General features: G+C 45.7%; 1 protein-coding gene across 1 annotated transcript in view; it reads right to left on the bottom strand.

The window, feature by feature from the left end:
• ANKRD33B (ankyrin repeat domain 33B) overlaps positions 1-20,195 on the bottom strand; it is a gene marked incomplete at both ends in the record, with an annotated part of 59,440 nt that extends 39,245 nt beyond the window's left edge. The window contains one exon of the mRNA XM_083360602.1: positions 19,752-20,195. Coding sequence (XP_083216728.1) covers positions 19,752-20,195 — 444 coding nt within the window. The remainder of the gene's footprint in view (positions 1-19,751) is intronic.
• Positions 20,196-22,068: the final 1,873 nt, after the last annotated feature.

Below are 22,068 nucleotides of genomic sequence, written 5' to 3'. Positions count from 1 at the left end.
TCCGTCGCGGGTTGAAGACCCATTTATTTGAACTAGCGGGTCTGGCCTGATGGGGGTATATGGGTTTTTATAGGTTTGTTTTATTATTCTTGTTTTAACTTGGGCATTGATTTAATTGTCTTTTAATTTTTGTATTGTCACTTTATATTTATGCCCTGTGAACCGCCCTGAGTCCCTTTGGGAGAAGGGCGGTATAGAAATCTCAATAAATTAAATTAAATTAAATATCCCAAACCACAGCATCACTTGGTGTCACTTCATACTACGATGTAATACACAGCTACACATAAGACATTTGACCTCACATCCCTCTTTTTCTTCACTCTTTTAGCAACCTCCAGATAGAGTGCTACTGTTTGTTTGCTGCCAACTCTATAGTTCCCAAATAAATCCTTCTGCAGCTGTTTTTTTATTTTCCATATTATTTTCCTTGGAACCAGAGATTTACATAATTTATTTAGAGTTTATATTCAGTTAAGATTCCACAAATTTACACAATTACATTGTGAAGAAAAAGGAGATGGCAAGAATTGTCTTAATTCACTGTTCTATTACCATGTGGGCTGCATATTCCTCTTCCCTTTTTACAGACACATCAAAATCAACTCTCCTAAATTCAACAACTTTCTGCTTCTCAATCATCCCAGAGTCCTAATTATTGGATATAATTATCCAGGAGATATAATGTTCATAAATAAGAAAGAAAAACGAGATATAAAATGGCTTCCAATCTTCTTTACAGTAGTTATAAAGTCCATAAAATCCAGACACAAAAATATAGTTAGTCTTTTCCTTATTCAAGCAAGTTTATTTTGCCATCTATGCAAATTCTGTCATTTTCACCAAGCATTCCTTCATTCTAAGTACTTTAGAATCTTTCCATCTTTGTGCATATAGTAATCTTGCTGCAGTTACCATGTATAAGAACAATCTTGCATAGTTTTTTCCTAGTTCTGATTTCAGTTGGGTATTAATCTTTAAAAGTATTTGTATCAGGAGATATAATATTTATAGAATATTTATTGGCTGTCCTATACAAAATACAGGAAGGCCTGGAGGAACATTGTCCATAGGGTCGCGATGGGTCGGACACGACTTCGCAACTAACAACAACAACAATACAAAATATGTGGTTTTATTGAAATAACAAATCATATATTTAGAAAATTGGTATTTATCTGAATTTCTCAGAACTTTTCATGAGTTCTTCCCCATGACAACAAACAAAATAAACATTGCAATGCTCAACCTTTTCCAGATGTCTTTAATAATTAGCATAATTAACTATTTCCTTACAGTTGTGCAATGCAGACTTTTAAATATGAATAAATTTCATATTTAACAATAAGATTCTCTTTGCTTTCAAAGATCAATACCTTCTATGTCAAGAAATCTGTATCTATACATTTAAAAAACAAAGTAAAAACAGAAACACTATAAAATAGCAGAACCGGGCCATGGATTCTGAAAAATAAAATTCCTAAAATCCCTTCTTAAGATGAAAAAGAGATTGTCTATGAAGTATCTGAGATGTTATTACATAGTTCAAGATACCAAGAAGCAAAAGAGAAAGACATCACAGCAGCTTGTTGATGTGCTTAATGTATAATAGTATTGGTTCTTTTTTGCTGGTTCTGAATAAAAACATCACATGGAATTCAATGAAAAAAATTCTACAGTATACAATTGTCATCTTGCCTGCTTAATCTGTAAATACAAATCTTTGCCAGCTATCATCAAACAATGTTGTAGAACAATGCCCTAAATTAAGTCTTGAGAGATTTTAGTTCAAGTACACACTTGGCTATTCAAACCTGGATTACTCTGATTCAATCACTATCTAAATCAGGGGTCAGCAACCTGAAACAGTGAAAGAGCCACTCGGAACTGGTTCCCTCAGAAAAGGAAAAACTGGGAGCCGCAAAAAATGTGTGCGCATGTGTGTACATGCGCGCATGCGCAGAACAGGGTTTGACTGAAGAGTGGAGCCAAGGCAAGATATGCACCTACCCTGCATATTTGAACTGATTGGTTAAACTTGCTTAGTCCCACTTTTTTGGGGGGACTGCACATGGCAGAGGACTGGGAGCCGCAGGAGACGGCTGAAAGAGCATGCGGCTCCGGAGCTGCGGGTTGCAGACCTGTGGTCTAAATTATTTTACAGATCATTAAATTAGGAGATATAGTATGTATACTGCCTTGAACTCCTTAGAGGAATGGGCCAAAATTGCTTCACAAGAGACTATTATAAGGTTTTGATTGCTAAAAGTGATGCCATCAATACTGAATTTAATGCTTCTTATATACACCAAAATATGTATGTTAAATGGCTTGGTTTATCAAATAAGTAAAAAATAAGAAAACTTTGGTGTTATTTGTTCTTTCAGAATGCCATGTTATTAGGGCTTCTGATATTCAGGGGCTGAGACACACAAAATATTTAAGTCTTCAAAAGAGAAGAGAAATCTGTAAATAGAAATTGGTCAGGACTGTGTACAACACAGCCAATTTATAACTTTAATTCCATTTTAATATCCTACCCTATTTTGTCAGCATTTTGATTCAAAGACTGAGTTTTCCACCAATGGTAAAAACGTCAGGTTATAATTATATTTCTTGTTTGCTTACTAAAGTGCAAAACAATCTGTACCTCTGAGATTTCATTGTGTTTCCCTCTCTAGTGTATTCTTCAGAGGATTACATTTAGCCTTGGGTTATTAATGAGAAAATGAAAATATATTTCATGATGAGAAACAGTTTTACCACTTTTTTTCTTTAAGAAACTTTCTACATTAAGAAAAAAAGAACATTATAGTGATCAGCTCTTATAAGACTCTATTCTCACTGATAAAACTATAGTAAAATGCTGCAATCAAAGACAAGTGTTTATGAAAACTATATGCAAGGATTGCACCTGTATTCTAGCACTAAGTTTCCTCTGAAATACAAACAGCTTTAAAATATTTAAATATTGACTTCAGACAATCTAGATTTATTGATTTTACATATGCTGATTGGAAATGATCTCCTCCAAATATTATTAAGTCAATATGCACTGCAAAGAGTTGAAATGGTTTATTTCTTACTAGGTTAATCTTATTTAAAAATATTATTTGGCACTAAATACTTTGGTGGGAGAATGGCAAACGTGCCTCTATACGTATACTTCCACAGTACGTATGTGTGTTTCTCTCTCAGGCACATTTTTTTTTCTGGATAGTCACATTTGCATTTTTGCCAGGATCACTCTCCAGGATCACCTCTCATGAAGTATGCATTGTTCTACCACTAACAAGGGAATTAATATTAATTGCCATGATTCAGTATGGAGTTACCCTGGAGAAAATTAACCAAGGTATCCAAAATAAACTGCAATGATGCAAAAAAATGTAATATGCTTCATGAAGTCACAATGCAACCCCTTTTTATAGTTACATCCTGTTGTAAAAATGCAAGTCACATGTAGCTTACATATTCATCATTTACACCTTGAGTCTTCCTATAGATACCTATGCATCAAATACAGCAAGGTACACTTTGTAGAAAATACATATATAATTAACATTGTACAAATGTGCAATGTACAGCCAGGTCTGTAAAAAACTAATACAAGAAGCTAATACAGAAGAACACAAATAAAATGCAGAATAATGAAAAGGGAGTTGCTTGAGGAAGGAAGAGAATAATCTGTCTGAATGATACAGAAAATTAAAGAGATTAACTGTTAACCAGAAAGATACCAGTTTTAGCAGGTCCTCTGGGAAAGATTCGTAATAAACAGATAATCAAATTTTCTCGCCATCCTTTTGTAACTGTAACATAAAAGAACATGGGTAGCAACAGACCTATTTCCCTATTTCCATCCATCCACTCACTTACCCACCCACCAACCATTTGCTATACAATGGCAATGATTGGGTAGCTATTATAGTGGCCTTCTTTGTGACTGAATCCTTGCCAAAAAAAGTAGAATATAGTAGCTTGTTTTCTACATTTCTTTATACATTTTCTTCTCTCTATTACTTATCAGTCAGGAAGTCTAAAATCCAGTTTAAAAACAATAAAATCTCAAGACAAATGACTTCAACAATTAAATATATGAGCCCAGACTTAACAATTTGATATATGATCCCAGACATGTGCATGAAGCACCTCATCTATTTACTTAAAGCCCAATTTGTTTTTAATTTTTGGGGTTACTAAAGTCATTACAGAGTTGTATATTTTCAAATATGAATGGAAATATTGATCCTAGTGTGATAAAAGATTTATTTCCAATGTATCCTAGAAGCAATGATTGCTACTTGGAACTTAATCTGCATCAGCATTTCTCCACTTATTAAACATAATGGAACAGCTTGTCCCAGGATTGCACAGTGGCAACTCAAAAGCAGCTGCCATTTTGCCCCTACTCATCTGTGATCAGTGGCAAAATGGTTGCTGTGAGACAAACTGCTCTATTTTGCTGCCTTAATGAGGTAAATGAGGACTGTGTGAGGCCTAGTGGAGTGGGAACCAGGCCTAAGGCCATCAGGGAGCAATGTGGGAAGGAAATGGTTACAGGAACCTGGGGCAAACAGAGGCAGGGGGTGCTGTTATGTATTAATGTTATACTGTTATGTTCGGTAAACACACGTTAGAAATGTATAATCTGTGAGGTAAAACAGATGACAGGAATACACGCGGCTTTTGACAACTGTCAAAAGCTGCCGCAGGCTACTGCGCACACGCGGCAGCTGACAGCTCTTAGCTGTCAGCCCAGCCGCCTACAGCGCAAGCGCAGCCGCAGCTGAGAACTCCAAGCTGTCAAACCCAGCCGCCACCGATTGGACCAGCTTCCCGGCAGGAAGAAGACAACGTGTGGATTGGATAGCCAGCCACCGGCTGGGTATAAAAGAGCGGAGCCACTGCCCTGTCAGCTGTCCGGTACCTCTGAATAAACATGTCAACCTGAGCCAGCTGTCTCCACGTGGTCCTTGCCTTGTGAGCCACTTCAGGCGCTGTAGTATATTTGTGGTCAGCCATAAGGGCGAATGATGGGAGGGGGCACTGTAGAAGCTGTAATTTTGGGACTAGCTTAACTTGCTTTTGGTATCAGCTGTAACTTTGAACAATTAATAAATGTGGGAAATACCCTCTGTATCATATCTTAGTTCTGCCAGACTGTTATGTTTCACATAATGGAGACAGCATTGCCAAATTGCAAGGATGTTAACATCAGCGTTAAAAATGTATTAATATATTAGAAGCTATAAAGAGTTCGCTGTATGGAAAAAAATGACATGGTTTCAAAATACAAGAAAAAGGAAGGCAATATAAACTTCAGCACCTTTCCATTTAAAAGCATACCTCTAAATGAACAAGATGCCTTCTCATATATTTAAAGCATTGACTCCCACAATACAACCCTTCAAAAATGAGAAGGCAGTATTTGTTCAAAATCTAAGAAGAGTTAGTAAAAAAAAAAGGCCTTTAAAGCGACCAATTTTATTGATGGCTTCTGTGATGCGAATGTACACATCGGAAAACATATCTATATATTACTGTCATAGCAGAAGCTGTTACAGCATCATTGGATGATAACTGGTAATTCACCAGCATGAGCAGAATACATGAAAATTATGAGAGTAAAAATCACTACACAAGGCTTCCTGTGTATTTATATTGTATTGCTGTTATAATAAAGCCTCTTAAATTGATTAGCTTAGTTGATGTGATAGAATAGAATTCACTTGCTCAGGCAGCTGAATGGGTTTCATTCCAGCAGACAGGCAAAAAAGTGCAACCAATCAGATCAGAAGGAGAGCCACATGGAACAGAGCTAGATTGGGAAGGTACAGAAAAGACAGAGAACCCTAAGACAAAGAAGAAAAACGGAGTGTAAACAGGGAAACAAAGAGAAATCTGAACTGGAGGGCAGATGAAATACATGGTTCTTCTACAGAAGAGTTTAATGTGTAGTGGGTTTCTTGGAAGCAGGCAGCGAGATGAGAGGGTTCAAACAGGAACATTGCTTTATTGTAGTAACAGGAACAGAACTGAGAACAGAGGCTTCTACACAGCTACATATATGGTTGGCCACTAGGCGGCGGCCAATAGGTTTGAAGAAACCTATTCCTGCCCAGAGCCAACCAATGGTCGTCCTGGAGACTGCATGTCTGGGCAGCCAGCGACCGTTACACAGACACCCTAATTAAGCAATCTCAAGCAGCATTCAAAGACACGTGAAAACAATTTAAGTAAAAGGCCCAATACATTACACCCCTCCCTCCTAGAATGTACAAACATTATTAAAATTATTTGAGAATAAAGTCTTGTAAATATGGTGGTGGTCTGTGCGACCTTGCAGATCGCCTGGGGGACCCAGGCAACTCCTGGCCTACCAGCTTGCCTGCCAGGCTGGGTAGACCAGGACTCATGAGTTCACGAGTGTTGGATTGACTCAAGTCCCTTTGGCCGGCCATTCCAGGTCGGCCCAGACCAAAGTCCAATGCAGAAGCAGAGATAGCACAGCGGCTGTCTTGATCAGGTTGATTTTCCCTGTCAGGGGACCAATGTTGCACTCCCGGGCTTCGCCCATCTACGACCACCTCCCTGTTGTACTGACTAGTGGAGTCCTCAGAGCATGTGAACTGCCCTGCTTGGCTGCCAGTTTCTGGCTCTAGGAGCGGACCCATCATGAGGTCCTCGCTTTGTGGCCGTTCTGCAAACCGCTTCCACAGCTGATCAATATGGCAGCGAACGACTCACCCCCCCCCATCCAGAGCTACCTCATACGAGAGTGCCTGAGACTTTGACAATTTTACCTGGCACCCACAAGTTCCCATGCCCATAGTACCGGGCCCACACCCCATCACCCACTTGCAACCCCCTTGGAGGCTTTGGGCAAGAGGTGTCTGCTGCCACCCGGTCTGGATGCAATCTGTCCAGTTTCGTGATGAGCCTTCTTCCCCAGCGAAGCTCTACTGGGCTCTTGCCTGTTGTTGTGCAAGGTCTAGTGCTGGCAAAGCAAGAAATCAGCCAGCCTATGGTGCCAAATGTTGTGATTCAGCATCAGCCTGTGATACCGGCAGCTGAGTCTGATGATTCTGAAGAGGAGGAGGGGTTTGGAGAGCCTTTGGTGTCAGAGGGAGGCTCTGATGCACTGCAGGACTCTCAGCCTGGCCCCTCCCATCATGTTCCTCATCAGTCAGCCGTGTGAGCACGAGGTATTGGACGTAGATGATTCACAGCTGGATCTATTCAGGGATGCTAGGAGCAGGAGGCATTCCAGCAGAGTAGAACAGAGAAAGGCCATGAGGCAACTCGGTGAGAGGAAGAGAAGGCAATGAGAAGCCACGCCTTGGGACTGCTGATAAAAGGGGAAGGTGTGGGAAGTGCTGGTTGCTGAAGGCAACCATTTGAAGATCTGCTAGAGTCCTGGTCTGTTATTCCTGTTTAACTTGTTTGAACTTTTGGTTTAACTCTTGTTTGAACTTTTGATTTCTTTGTAAATAAATTTGGTTGAGCTTTTCTAGCCTGTTGACTATAAAAAGGGGTTGTCCCTGACATTCAAACAGGGCCAGTCATAGGCTGGAACAGAACATCAATCTCCAGTGCCAATCTTCAGTAACTATGGGCTTGAGTGACTCCTTCGTTATGTCCACCATACATTCGGCCTGCCCGTTAGTTGAGGGGTGAAAGGGAGCCAATGTAGCATGCCTTATGAGGTTAGTCCTCAAGGCGGCTTGAAACTCTGCTGCTGTGAACTGGGTCCCGTTATCGGAGACTACAATGTCCCGTAGCCTGTGTGTGGCGAAAAGCTTTCTAAGCACCTGGATGGTCCTAGCAGTAGTCATATTTGCAATAGGAATTACTTCCAACCATTTAGAGTGGCTGTCGACCACTATCAAAAATTGCTGTCCCTGAAAGGGCCCCGCAAAGTCAATGTGAATTCTTGACCACGGCGTGTGAGTTTCCTCCCATCTGTGGACAGGAGAATGTGGCACTTCTGGTCTGGACTGTTGATATATGTAACACCTGTGTACCTGGGCCTCGATAGCCTTATCTAACCCTGGCCACCATAGGTAGCTACGTGCCAATGCCTTCATCCGGACTATGCCTGGATGTCCTTCATGCAGAGACTGAAGTACATGGTGCCTCAATGAACTGGGGACAATAACCTTGCTCCCCCATAAAATGCAACCCTTGTGAGCTGAAAGCTCGTGTCTACATGTGAAGTAGCTCTGGAACTCAGGTCCAGGACTATTTTCAAGCCACCCTGTGTGAATCCAAGACAATACTCTACTTAAAACCTTGTATACAGCAATTTCTGCAGCCACATTCCCAGCATGGAGGGGAAACTCAGGCAAATCCTGAATTGACAAAATGCGAGCTGCTGGATCTGGATCTGGCTCTATCTGTGGCAATGGCAACCTGCTAAGGCCGTCTGCGTGGCCCATGTCTTCACCAGGTTTGTGAATCAGCCTGTAGCTGTAGGCTGACATAAAAATGGACCATCTTAACATCCTAGGGGACAGAATTTGAGGCGTCTGCCTATCAGTAGTAAATAACCCCAACAGTGGCTTGTGATCAGTGAAGACCGTGAATTCCCTGCCATACAAGTAATCATGGAATTTCTTCACCCCAGCCACAATGGCCAAGGCCTCCTTGTCAATCTGAGCGTAATTGCGCTCAGCTGAGGACAATGACCTTGAATAATAGGCAATGGGGACTTGAGTCCCATCACTTGACGAATGGCTTAGGACAGCCCCTACCCCATAAGGGGATGCGTCACACGCAATGCATACAGGCAATGACTCTTTAAAGTGAGTGAGCACTGAATTGGAGGATAGTAGTGATTTTACTGCCTTAAAGCTGTTTTTGTGAACCTTGGTCCACTTCCATGGGGTATTTTTGTCTAAGAGCCGGTGTAACGGCTCTGCCACTGCGGCCTTGTTAGGAAGGAACGCATGGTAAAAATTAAGGAAACCCAGGAATGCCTGAAGCTCTCCTTTTGACCTGGGGCTAGGTGCCAGCTGAATGGCCTTCAGCTTGGACTCTGAAGGGTGTATACCTTCAGCATCAATACGGAATCCCACGAACTCAGTAGAAGGAACCCCAATATTACATTTATTTCTTTTAAGGCCTGCTTCATGGAACCGTTGAAGGACGGCTTTGAGCCTCCTTGCAAGCACCTCAGTGGACTCACCGGTGATGAGCACATCATCAAAATAGGGGCAAACCCCGGAATGCCTTTGAGCGTACGCTCCATGACTGCTTGAAAAATCCCAGGGGCTACGCTAACCCCGAATTGGAGACGTTTGACTTTAAAAGCCCCCATATAACAATGGTTTGTGCAGCTGTTGTGCTCTCGTCCACAGGCAACTGCTGATAGGCCTGTGCCAAATTGAATTTTGCACGACTGGCACCGGGTACGCATGCTGCTTAAGTGCCCTATTTATGATGCACTTGTAATCAGCACAAATTCTGACCTCCCTGTTGGCCTTAAGTGGCGTGACAATTGGGGTTTCCCATTCACCCCCATCTACGGGCTGTAGTACCCCCTGGTTAACTAGCTTGTCCAGCTCTGCATCAATTTTATGTTTAAGTGCAAATGGCACTCTGTGGGGTTTGATCCTAATAGATATTAGGGCACGATCAAGTTTAAAGGCTATTGGAAGGCCCTTGTACTCTACTCTCCCAGGCTAGTGTCAAAAACGTCTGCGAACTCCTCGCATGCTGACCCCATGTTCGCCACTTGTGTCCAGTGGATTCCAGTGACTTGGATGCCCAGAGCATCAAACCAATTAAGCCCTATTAAGCTTGTTCTCTGGTCCTCCACCACAATCACATCCAGAGGCCCCCCAGACCCCTTGAACTTGATGACCAAGGTGGCCTCGACTTTGACGGCAACTCGGGAGTTTTGGAAGTCAGTCAGGATGATGTCAGATGGCCTAAGCTTGGCCCACCTCTTGCTGCGGTTGCAGATGAAACGGAAGGTTTCGAGGGAAATGGTGGACACAGCTGAACCAGTGTCCAGTTCCATCCTGCAAGGAACACCTTGCAGCTTCACTTGAAGTTGCAGTTTGTGCTTAAGGGGGCGGCGAGCTCCGACGGCTGGAGCAAAACCCTACACCATACTGCCCCAGGGCCCCGGTACCTCTCCTGATTGGAACGTCCGATTGGTGGTACTTCTGGCGACCTCTACAGACTGATGCGATGTGGCCAGTCTTCCTGCAGGCCTGACACGTGGCTGTCTGGAACCTGCAGTCCACTCATTGGTGGCGGCTGCCACAGCCCAGACACCGAGGGAAAGGAATTTCCTTGTAAGGAGTCTTCGGTTCCTTGTGCCAATTTTTGGACTTAGAAGAAAAGCTGAAGTTGACAAGACTGGATCTTGTCAACTTCATGGTCGAAGTCGACATCTTCTGGAAGTTCGGCATCCTCATGGTGGACGGCTTCCTTGTGCTGAGTGCTTTCGGTGGGCCGTATGGCCTTCACGGCTCTGCCAGCGGCTTCATCCGCCAGGATTTCTTTTAAGGCTTCCTGGAGCAAGAGTCTGTTTTGTAAAGAGTTTCTATTTTAGCTCTCTGCTCCGAAGTCCACAGACGAGTCAGTCTCGCAGCCTTTCTTCTAAGTCCAAAAATTGGCACAGGTGTGAAGCTTGTCTCAATGCCGTGATGAATTCCGTTGCCGTCTCTCCGGGTTGTTGAACTCAATTGTTCAAAGGCATGCCTCCATGCTATCACCGACATTTTGGGCTGGAAATAGTTGCCGAGCCGTTTCTTCAGGTCCACGTAAGTAACAGACTCCAGCTGCGCCGGTGCGACCAAGTTCTCCACAATATCAAAGGTTGCAGGCCTGCAGACCACAGGAGTGTTGCGGCCTTCAGGCCATCTTCGGCAACTTGGTTGGCACGGAGGTAGTTTTTGACCCTCGAGATGTTACTCACTCTCTGGGCCTTGGTGGCGCAGTGGGCTAATGCCTCCCTAAGTAACACCAGCTGTCTGCAATTAGTGCAGGTTCGCATCCCACCAGGCTCAAGGTTGACTCAGCCTTCCATCCTTCCGAGGTAGGTAAAATGAGGACCCAGATTGTTGGGGGCAATTAAGCTGACTTTGTAATAATGCCGCTTGGGGGTGTGTGTGAAAGCCCTAATAAGCAGGCATATACATAGAATGAAGGCTACTGGTAAGCTTGTAAGCCGCCCTGAGTAAGTCTTCGGAGAAGGGCGGGATATAAATGGAATTAAAATTTAAAAAATAAAATAAAAATAAACTCTTCAAGCTTTCCGACTTTCGCCATCTTCGGGAAGTCTTCACGGCTTGGGCCTCTCGTTGCCTCGTCCTGCTTCTTCTGTAGGCCTTGGGACTGGTCCGCAGGGCAGGTGGTCGCTAGCGTGGCTTGCTAGGCCGACCGAGAATTGGGGGAAACACATTCCCTGCCAGGTGCTTTGCTGGCCTCACCCCCTAGTGACTTTCAGCTCTTCCGAAGAAGCAGGATCCCACCCTCGTTGCCAGGGTTGTGTAGTGGGTTTCTTGGAAGTAGGAGGCGAGATGAGAGGGTTCAAACAGGAACATTGCTTTATTATAGTAACAGGAACAGAACTGAGAACAGAGGCTTCACACAGCTACTTATACGGTTGGCCACTAGGTGGCGGCCAATAGGTTTGAAGGAACCTATTCCCGCCCCAGAGCCAACCAATGATCATCCTGGAGACTGCATGTCTGCACAGCCAGCGACCTTTACACAGACACCCTAATTAAGCAATCTCAATCAGCATTCAAACACACATGAAAACAGTTTAAGTAAAAGGCCCAATACATTACATAATGGTAGGGTTCCAAATCTAAAGTCCCTCACAAAAAATAAAAAGCTGGCCAATATCAGTGTTTGTTTTTGTCTAACTTGAAACATGGAGAACACTAACAATCAACTTGTGCTATTCTGACTGACAGGCACTAGAGAATAAAGAGTATTATTCTGCCAATATGCTGAGAATGAGTGGGCGTGCTTAAAAAGTTGTCAATGGATGGAACAGGATGGAATAAAGAAATACCGTATATACTCGAGTATAAGCCGAGACCCCCAATTTCACCCCCAAAAACTGGGAAAAGTTGTTGACTCGAGTATAAGCCGATCCGCCGTTCTGCAAGCCTCTGCCGCCAGCAGAGGCTCGATCCGCCATTTTGCAAGCCTGAATACACAGGAATACTCTGTGTGGCCGCGGCTCTCGGGGAAGCCCTGGCTGTCCACTTCCTCGCTCCACGCTGCCATTCGGGGCCCGCGCGTTCCCCGGGCAAATCGCGGCGCCCAGCAGGCGAGGAAACACGCCCGCTCCAGTCGCCCCCCCTTCCCTCAGGAGACGCGAAGCAAGTGACCGCCCGAAGCTTACCGAGGACTTGCGCGCGGCCGAGGCTTCGGTGCTTCCAGGATCGCGCGCACCTCTCCCAAGCCGCCGCCGTCCGGAGACCTGCCGAAGTTTGGGGAGGTTTGGGGAGGTGCGCGCGCACCTCCCCAAACCTCCCCAAACGTCGGCAGGTCTCCGTTCCTCCGCGCAGACCTGCCGACGTTTGGGGAGGTTTGGGCACCTCCCCAAACGTCGGCAGGTCTCCGTTCCTCCGCGCAGACCTGCCGACGTTTGGGGAGGTTTGGGCACCTCCCCAAACGTCGGCAGGTCTCCGTTCCTCGTGCCGACGTTTGGGGAGGTTTGGGCACCTCCCCAAACCTCCCCAGGTCTCCGTTCCTCCGCGCAGACCTGCCAACGTTTGGGGAGGTTTGGGCACCTCCCCAAACCTCCCCAAACGTCGGCAGGTCTCCGTTCCTCGTGCCGACGTTTGGGGAGGTTTGGGCACCTCCCCAAACCTCCCCAGGTCTCCGTTCCTCCGCGCAGACCTGCCGACGTTTGGGGAGGTTTGGGCGCCTCCCCAAACCTCCCCAGGTCTCCGTTCCTCCGCGCAGACCTGCCGACGTTTGGGGAGGTTTGGGCGCCTCCCCAAACCTCCCCAGGTCTCCGTTCCTCCTGCCGACGTTTGGGGAGGTTTGGGCGCCTCCCCAAACGTCGGCAGGTCTCCGTTCCTCCTGCCGATGTTTGGGGAGGTTTGGGCGCCTCCCCAAACCTCCCCAAACTTCGGCAGGTCTGCGCGGAGGAACGGAGACCTGCCGACGTTTGGGGAGGTTTGGGGAGGCGCCCAAACCTCCCCAAACGTCGGCAGGTCTGCGCGGAGGAACGGAGACCTGGGGAGGTTTGGGCGCCTCCCCAAACCTCCCCAGGTCTCCGTTCCTCCGCGCAGACCTGCCGACGTTTGGGGAGGTTTGGGCGCCTCCCCAAACCTCCCCAGGTCTCCGTTCCTCCTGCCGATGTTTGGGGAGGTTTGGGCGCCTCCCCAAACCTCCCCAGGTCTCCGTTCCTCCGCACAGACCTGCCGACGTTTGGGGAGGTTTGGGCGCCTCCCCAAACGTCGGCAGGTCTCCGTTCCTCCTGCCGATGTTTGGGGAGGTTTGGGCGCCTCCCCAAACCTCCCCAAACTTCGGCAGGTCTGCGCGGAGGAACGGAGACCTGGGGAGGTTTGGGGAGGCGCCCAAACCTCCCCAAACGTCGGCAGGAGGAACGGAGACCTGCCGACGTTTGGGGAGGTTTGGGGAGGCGCCCAAACCTCCCCAAACGTCGGCAGGTCTGCGCGGAGGAACGGAGACCTGGGGAGGTTTGGGGAGGCGCCCAAACCTCCCCAAACGTCGGCAGGAGGAACGGAGACCTGCCAACGTTTGGGGAGGTTTGGGGAGGCGCCCAAACCTCCCCAAACGTCGGCAGGTCTGCGCGGAGGAACGGAGACCTGGGGAGGTTTGGGGAGGTGCCCAAACCTCCCCAAACGTCGGCAGGAGGAACGGAGACCTGCCGATGTTTGGGGAGGTTTGGGGAGGCGCCCAAACCTCCCCAAACGTCGGCAGGAGGAACGGAGACCTGCCGACGTTTGGGGAGGTTTGGGGAGGCGCCCAAACCTCCCCAAACATCGGTAGGTCTCCGTTCCTCCGCGCCCTGCCTGCCTGCTTCTTTCCGCTGCGGAAAGAAGCAGGCAGGCAGGGCGCGGAGCAACGGAGACCTGCCGACGTTTGGGGAGGTTTGGGGAGGGGTGCGCGCACCTCCCCAAACCTCCCCAAACTTCGGCAGGTCTCGGACGGCGGTGGCTTGGGAGAGGTGCGTGCGATCCCGGAAGCACCAAAGCCTCGGCCGCGCACAAGTCCTCGGTAAGTTTTTTTGTTGACTGGAGTATAAGCCGAAGTGGAATTTTTCAGCCCAAAAAGTGGGCTGAAAAATTCGGCTTATACTCAAGTATATACGGTAGGTGTTTTCATTAAGAGGAGATGGATCACAAGTTGTTCCTGCTTTGGATGTCCATATCTTGAGGAAAACAGAGGAATATCTTCACTTCTATTTTTGTAAGACTTCTGTTGGAGGCTGAACATGAATCATTTAGATCACAGGTGTCAAACTCGCTGCGTCATGTGACATGTCACAACATATCACGATTTTTTTTTGCATTGCCGGAGCTGGGGTGGGCATGGCCTCTGTGTGATGCAACTGGCCCGCAGACCAGCAGTTTGACACTCCTGATTTAGATGAACTCATGTAAGAAAATCCAAAAACAGACTATTATAAATAGTCCTCGACATACAACAGTTCATTTAGTGACCATTCAGTTACAACTGTATTAAAAAAATGTGACCTATGAACATTTTTCAGTTATGTGATCGAAATTCAGATGCTTGGCAACTGGTTCATACTTATGACCGCTGCTGTGTCCCAAGGTCATGTGATCCCCTTTTGTGACCTTCTGACAAGCAAAGTCAATGGGGAAGCCAGATTTACTAACTGGTTTACTAACTTATCAACTGCAATGCTTCACTTAACAATTGTGGCAAGAAGGGTCGTAAAATGGGACAAAACTCACTTAACAAATGTTTCATTTAATAGCATAAATTTTGGGCTCAATTGTGTTCGTAAGTCAAGGATTACCTATATTGAAGAAAGTTGAAACAGAGCACCAAAATAATTTCAGCAACTATTGTACAATGAAACATAGACTACTTTTATCTATACTATAATGTTCAAACACACTTTTAATTTTTTGTGTTCCCCTACTTAATGGAGAATTTGGCCTTCTTCCTTTTGGATGGACTACTTTTTCATCTGTTCTCTGTTTTCACAAGTCAGAATTACTCATCTATTTCTCACCAACTGAATGAATTCACTCGCAATTCTACATATACTATATTCATCTGTAAATATGAAGAGGCAGTTGTTGTTGTTGTTGTTGTTAGCTGCGAAGTCGTGTCCGACCCATCGCGACCCTATGGACAACATTCCTCCAGGCCTTCCTGTCCTCTACCATCTTCTGGAGTCCATTTAAGCTCACGCCTACTGCTTCAGTGACTCCATCCATCCACCTCATTCTCTGTCGTCCCCTTCTTCTCTTGCCCTCGATCTTTCCCAGCATTAGGCTCTTCTCCAGTGAGTCCTTCCTTCTCATTAGGTGGCCAAAGTACTTGAGTTTTAGCTTCAGGATCTGGCCTTCTAAAGAGCAGTCAGGATTGATCTCCTCTAGGACTGACCGGTTTGATCGCCTTGCGGTCCAAGGGACTCGCAGGAGTCTTCTCCAGCACCACAGTTCAAAGGCCTCAATTCTTTGGCGCTCAGCCTTTCTTATGGTCCAACTTTCACTGCCATACGTTGCAACTGGGAAGACCATAGCCTTGACTATACGCACTTTTGTTGACAGGGTGATGTCTCTGCTTTTTAGTGTGCTGTCTAGATTTGCCATGGCTTTCCTCCCCAGGAGCAAGCGTCTTTTAATTTCTTGGCTACAGTCCCCATCTGCAGTGATCTTGGAGCCCAGGAAAATAAAATCTGTCACTACCTCCATTTCTTCCCCATCTATTTGCCAGGAATTGAGAGGGCCAGATGCCATGATCTTGGTTTTCTTAATGTTAAGTTTCAACCCAAGTTTTGCACTCTCCTTCTTCACCTGCAACAAGAGGCTCTTTAGTTCTTCTTCACTTTCTGCCATTAGAGTGGTATCATCTGCGTATCTTAGGTTGTTGATATTTCTTCCGGCAATCTTAATTCCAACTTTTGATTCATCTAACCCTGCCTTTCTCATGATGTGCTCTGCATATAAGTTAAATAGGCAGGGCGACAGTATACAGCCTTGCCGGACTCCTTTCCCAATTTTGAACCAATCAGTGGTTCCGTGTCCAGTTCTCACTGTTGCTTCTTGACCCGCATATAGGTTTCTCAAGAGACAAATAAGATGGTCTGGTACTCCCATCTCTTTAAGAACTTGCCACAGTTTGTTATGATCCACACAATCAAAGGCTTTAGCATAGTCAATGAAGCAGAAGTAGATGTTTTTCTGGAACTCCCTAGCTTTCTCCATGATCCAGCGTATGTTGGCAATTTGATCTCTAGTTCCTCTGCCTCTTCGAAATCCTGCCTGCACTTCTGGTAGTTCTCGATCCACATACTGCTGAAGTCTAGCTTGTAGGATTTTAAGCATGACTTTACTAGCATGAGAAATGAGTGCAATGGTGCGATAGTTTGAACATTCTTTGGCACTGCCTTTCTTTGGAATTGGAATGTAAACTGATCTTTTCCAATCCTGTGGCCATTGTTGAGTTTTCCAAATTTGCTGGCAAATTGAGTGTAGCACTTTTACTGCATTGTCTTTTAAGATTTTGAATAGCTCAGCTGGAATACTGTCACTTCCACTAGCTTTGTTGTTGCTCAGCTTTTCTAAGGCCCACTTCACTTCACATTCTAGGATGTCTGGCTCGAGGTCAGTGACCACCTCATTGTGATTATCAGGGACGTTAAGCTCATTCTTGTATAGTTCTTCTGTGTAATTTTGCCACCTCTTCTTAATCTCTTCTGCCTCTGTTAGGTCCCTGCCATTTTGGTCCTTTATCATGCCCATTTTTGCATTAAACGTTCCCTTCATTTCTCCAATTTTCTTGAAAAGATCTCTGGTCCTCCCTATTCTATTATTTTCTTCTATTTCTTTGCACTGTTCATTGAAGAAGGCATTCTTATCTCTTCTAGCTATTCTCTGGAATTCTGCATTCAATTGGGTGTATCTTTCTTTTTCTCCCTTGCCTTTCGCTTCCCTCCTTTCCTCAGCTATTTGCAAAGCTTCCTCAGACAGCCATTTTGCTTTCTTGCATTTCTTTTTCTTTGGGATGGTTTTGGTTGCTACCTGTTGTACAATGTCGCGAACCTCTGTCCATAGTTCTTCAGGCACTCTGTCTATCAGATCTAATTCCTTAAATCTATTTGTCACCTCTACTGTATATTCAACAGGGATATGATTTAATTCATACCTGAGTGGCCTAGTGCTTTTCCCTACTTTCTTCAGTTTAAGCCTAAACTTTGCAAGGAGAAGCTCATGGTCTGAGCCACAGTCAGCTCCTGGTCTTGTTTTTACTGACTGTATAGAGCTTCTCCATCTTTGGCTGCAGAGCATATAGTCAATCTGATTTCTGTGTTGACCATCTGGTGATGTCCATGTGTAGAGCCATCTCTTGGGTTGTTGGAAAAGAGTGTTTGCTATGACCATTGTATTCTCTTGACAGAATTCTATCAGCCTGTGCCCTGCTTCATTTTGCACTCCAAGGCCAAACTTGCCTGTTATTCCAGTTATCTTTTGGCTTCCTACTTTAGCATTCCAATCCCCCATGATGATAAGAACATCATTTTTTGGTGTTAGTTCTATAAGGTGCTGTAGTGCTTCATAGAACTGGTCAATTTCATCCTCTTCAGCACTGGTGGTTGGGGCATAGACCTGGACTACTGTGATATTGAATGGTTTGCCTTGGATTCGAACTGAGATCATTCTGTCATTTTGAGGATTGTATCCCAGTATTGCTTTTCCTACTCTTTTATTGACTATGAAGGCTACTCCATTTCTTCTGAAGGATTCTTGCCCACAGTAGTATACCTGATGGTCATCTGAATTAAATTCACCCATTCCTGTCCATTTTAGTTCGCTGATACCTAAGATGTCAATGTTCAGTCTTGTCATCTCTTGTTTGACCACGTCCAGTTTTCCTTGATTCATGGATCTTACATTCCAGGTTCCTATGGAGAAAAAATCTTTACAGCATCGGACTTTCCTTTCACCACCAGACATATCCACAGCTGAGCGTCCTTCCGGCTTTGGCCCAGTCGCTTCATTCTTTCTGGCGCTACTAGTACTAGCCCTCTGCTCTTCCCCAGTAGCATATTGGACACCTTCCGACCTGAGGGGCTCATCTTCCAGCGTCATATCGTTTTGCCTTTTGGTACTGTCCATAGGGTTTTCATGGCAAAGATACTGGAGTGGTTTGCCATTTCCTTCTCCAGTGGATCACGTTTTGTCAGAACTCTCTGCTATGACCTGTCCGTCTTGGGTGGCCCTGCACGGCATAGCTCATAGCTTCATTGAATTACGCAAGCCCCTTCGCCACGACAAGGCAGTAATCCATGAAGGGGAAGAGGCAGTTGTCCGCATGCAATTCAGGAAATGGGGGGTTGAATGGGCCATTGGTTGCAATTTCATCCATTTCAGTTCTTGTAATACATGAAAGAGGCATTTCAGAAGAGGACCAATGGAAAAAATGTTCTGGAAAAAGCAGTTTGGGAGCTGTACAGGTAGTGCTTGACTTAAGATCACAACTGAGCCCAAAATTTCCATTGCTTAACCGAGTTGTTAGTTTTGCCCCTTTTTATGACCATTCTTGCCAGTTGCAAAGTGAATTATTGCAGTTGTTAATAATGGTTGTTAAATGAATCTGGCTTCCTCATTGACTTTGCTTGTCAGAAGATCGCAAAGGTGACCACGTGACCCTGGACACTGCAAAGGTCATAAATATGAACCAGTTGCCAAGTGTCTGAATTTTTATCATGTGCCCATAGGGATGCTGTAACAGTCATTAATTTTGAAAAACTGGTCATAAGTCATTTTTTAGTGCTGTTGTAACTTTGAATGCTCACTAAATTAACTGTTGTAAGTCGAGGGCTACTTATATGAGGACCCAGATTGTTGGGGGCAATTAAGCTGACTGTAATAATGCCGCTTGGGGTGTGTGTGAAAGCCCTAATAAGCAGGCATATACATAGAATAAAGGCTACTGCTAAGCTTGTAAGCCGCCCTGAGTCTTCGGAGAAGGGCGGGATATAAATGGAATTAAAATAAAAAAAATAAATAAAAATATACTACAGGGAGGGATCAGGGACTTAAGGATTTCTAGGGGAAAAAGTTGCTAGTGCGTAATGGTTTTTAATTGTAGCCACAGCATTAGGACCACTTGCCCTGGGAGGAAAAAAAAGGGGGGGTGGGAAGAGGGAGGAAAAGAGGGATGAAGAGGAGGAGGGAAGAAAGTAATGACTAATTCTTCTCAGATGACTCCAATTTACAGACTCGGACAGGCTTATAAGGAATGAACATTACAGTAAGATTATAGGGCAATAAGGAGATCAGATTGTTGGGGGCAATTAAGCTGACTTTGTAATAATGCCGCTTGGGGTGTGTGTGAAAGCCCTAATAAGCAGGCATATACATAGAATGAAGGCTACTGCTAAGCTTGTAAGCCGCCGAGTCTTCGGAGAAGGGCGGGATATAAATGGAATTAAAATAAATTTAAAAAAAAATCAATGGATGGGAGTGAAACTGGTCTCCTGAGCACCGCACCCAATTTTCACCTCTTCCTCCCTCGCCCAGGCCCGTCTGCGCCCTCACCCGCTTGTTGCGGTCCGTCTCCCTCACGTCCTCCTCCTGGGGCCCCTGCCGGATGAGCGCCCGCACGACGGCGGCGTTGTTGGTACCGCAGGCGCGGAAGAGACTGAGCTGCTGCTCGCTGTCGGAAAGTTCCGATTCGTCCTCGTCGGCCTCTTGGGGCGGGTAGAAAGAGTCGTCTGAAGCGATGCTCCGCGTGTCCGGGAGATCCGAGAAGTCTTCATACTCCTCGTCGTCGTCCTCTTCCTCTTCGCCTTGGCCCTCTCTGCGCGCTCGTTCTGCAGGGATGGTCGGGTCAACGCTAGAGCCGCCGCTACCCCCGGGACACGCTCCCCCTTCCGCCTTCGCGGCTCCTGGCCCTCCGGGCGACCCTCCTTGCAACTGCTTCTCTGCGATGAGGCTTCGGCTTTCTCGGCCCTCTTTCCTACTCCCGGAGAGAAGCACCATCGTCGCTTCCCGCCAAGGGATGCGCGAGGTCCCGTCAGCTCTCGCCTCCTTGTGGCGTTTATCTCCCGAAGCCAAAGGGCGCGCGGGATAATCCCGCGCCTCCCGCCCAGTTGCATAAATCTCTACGAATAGACGTAGAGATCCAGCGGGAATGTCCAGGAGGAAAGAACGAGGGTTGGGTGGCAACGTAGAGTCATCCTCGCACCTCAGCAGCTTAAGGCTTAGCTTGAATAAGCTCTGACCATTCCCAGTCAAGTCACACTTATGGGGTGGGTGGGGGGAAGAGGAACTCCTATCTAGAAGTGCGTAAAGAAGGCGGAGTGAGGAGAGGCAGATCAATGTTAAATTCACCGCACGGTAAATAATTGGACCTGGGAGGAAAGTAGGTCCTTCCGTGTACAGGATCCTTTCCTTTACACACGGAATAGAAAACCCAGCTCAAGGGAGAGAAGAATCCACCACGTGTATCATCCCAGCACAACCATCTTAACGACGGGAACGGGGGTGGGGGGGGGGAAGGACCCGGTCCTGCCGCAATGATTTCCCGAAAACTTTTCCCCGTACATTTTACTGGAATCTTTGATGGCTGGAAATTCTGATGGGATCTACCTGTCCTCCCTCAGTAGATCGCGGAAGTGTCTTCCCCACGCAAAAGCCCTTGAAATGCAAGTCCTTCCCTGACCTCGCAGTTAAACTTCTGTAAAAGTAAAAAAAGCGGGAATGGGAATTTCTTCTCACAGTCTTAACTCTTAAAAAGACTTTCCAGAATTTGAGAGAAGCCGATTCTCGTCCGAGTCATCGGATAGCGTTCAAGCGTTACGCTTGCTGCATCTGCTTCCTATCTGCTAACGCTTTCGGCAACATTAATAAGATGTCACGAGATGCCTGCCAAGAGTTTTTCCAACAGGGGAAACTCCAGACTCGGTTTCTTGAAAAGAGGCTAAAAAAAAAAATAACTACCCAAGCAAGTGATTTGCTGGCAAGCAGCGGCAGCAATTATTTGCTTGCTTAATTGCTCGTTCCCATCCTTATTCACTTGGGGTGGAGAATTGGCAGAAGCTCGACAGATGCTATCTATAACAAAATAACAACAATACACTTTCAAACCCCGAATACCAGGGATGCATATAATGTCTTGTATAAACTCTCGGCACTCTCGACTTAAAAAAACAACAACAACCAACCACTTCGCAGGCAGAAGTTTTTCCCGCCCGAAGGAAATTGCAAATGGTTCGCGTTTCTTCTACACAAGACTGGTTTGCGGCACTGGGAATAAAATATTACCGAAGCAATCCTCAAGAGAAAGTTACTTGGAATTACAGTTTTATTGAAGCGATCGCAAAAGCTGAGAACAGTTTTTCCATACCGCCACTTCCCTTCAAATAATCCTGTATTGTTTTGTAACCCCCTTTGGGCATTCAAGGTCGATAAAGGGGGTGAAAAAGAAGCAGCGATTACCAATGTAGCCATCTATCATCCTATTGCACAACGTTACACTAGGGAATCCTATTGCACAAGAGTGCAAAGGAGGGCAGAGCCACTGACACATTGAGAAAAGTCCTGCAATTTTGACTCCTAATCGGATTAGCAGAAGATGAAAACTCGAGTTTAGCATGTTGACATCAGGCACAGTTTTGCAACGATAATCCAGATTAGTACTGAGACTGTACGCCTGAAATTAAAAAAATATTGTAACCGAGAGGCCAGTCTTAAGACTTCAGAACACCTTCAATTCCCAGGCTTTGACATCCGTCCTTAGAAATGCCTCACGCTCAGGACAGCAAGTGTGATAAAAGCAAGCAACGAAAGTTTTAAAATAGGTTTAAACGAGTTGTTTAAAATAATTTTGAAAGGATCCCATGGAGCTTGCAGA

Source organism: Vipera ursinii, assembly GCF_947247035.1.
Source record: "Vipera ursinii genome assembly, chromosome: 3".
NCBI lineage: Eukaryota > Metazoa > Chordata > Lepidosauria > Squamata > Viperidae > Vipera > Vipera ursinii.
The sequence above is the reverse complement of the archived record's forward strand: the minus strand, read 5'-3'. Positions and strand labels throughout refer to the sequence as shown.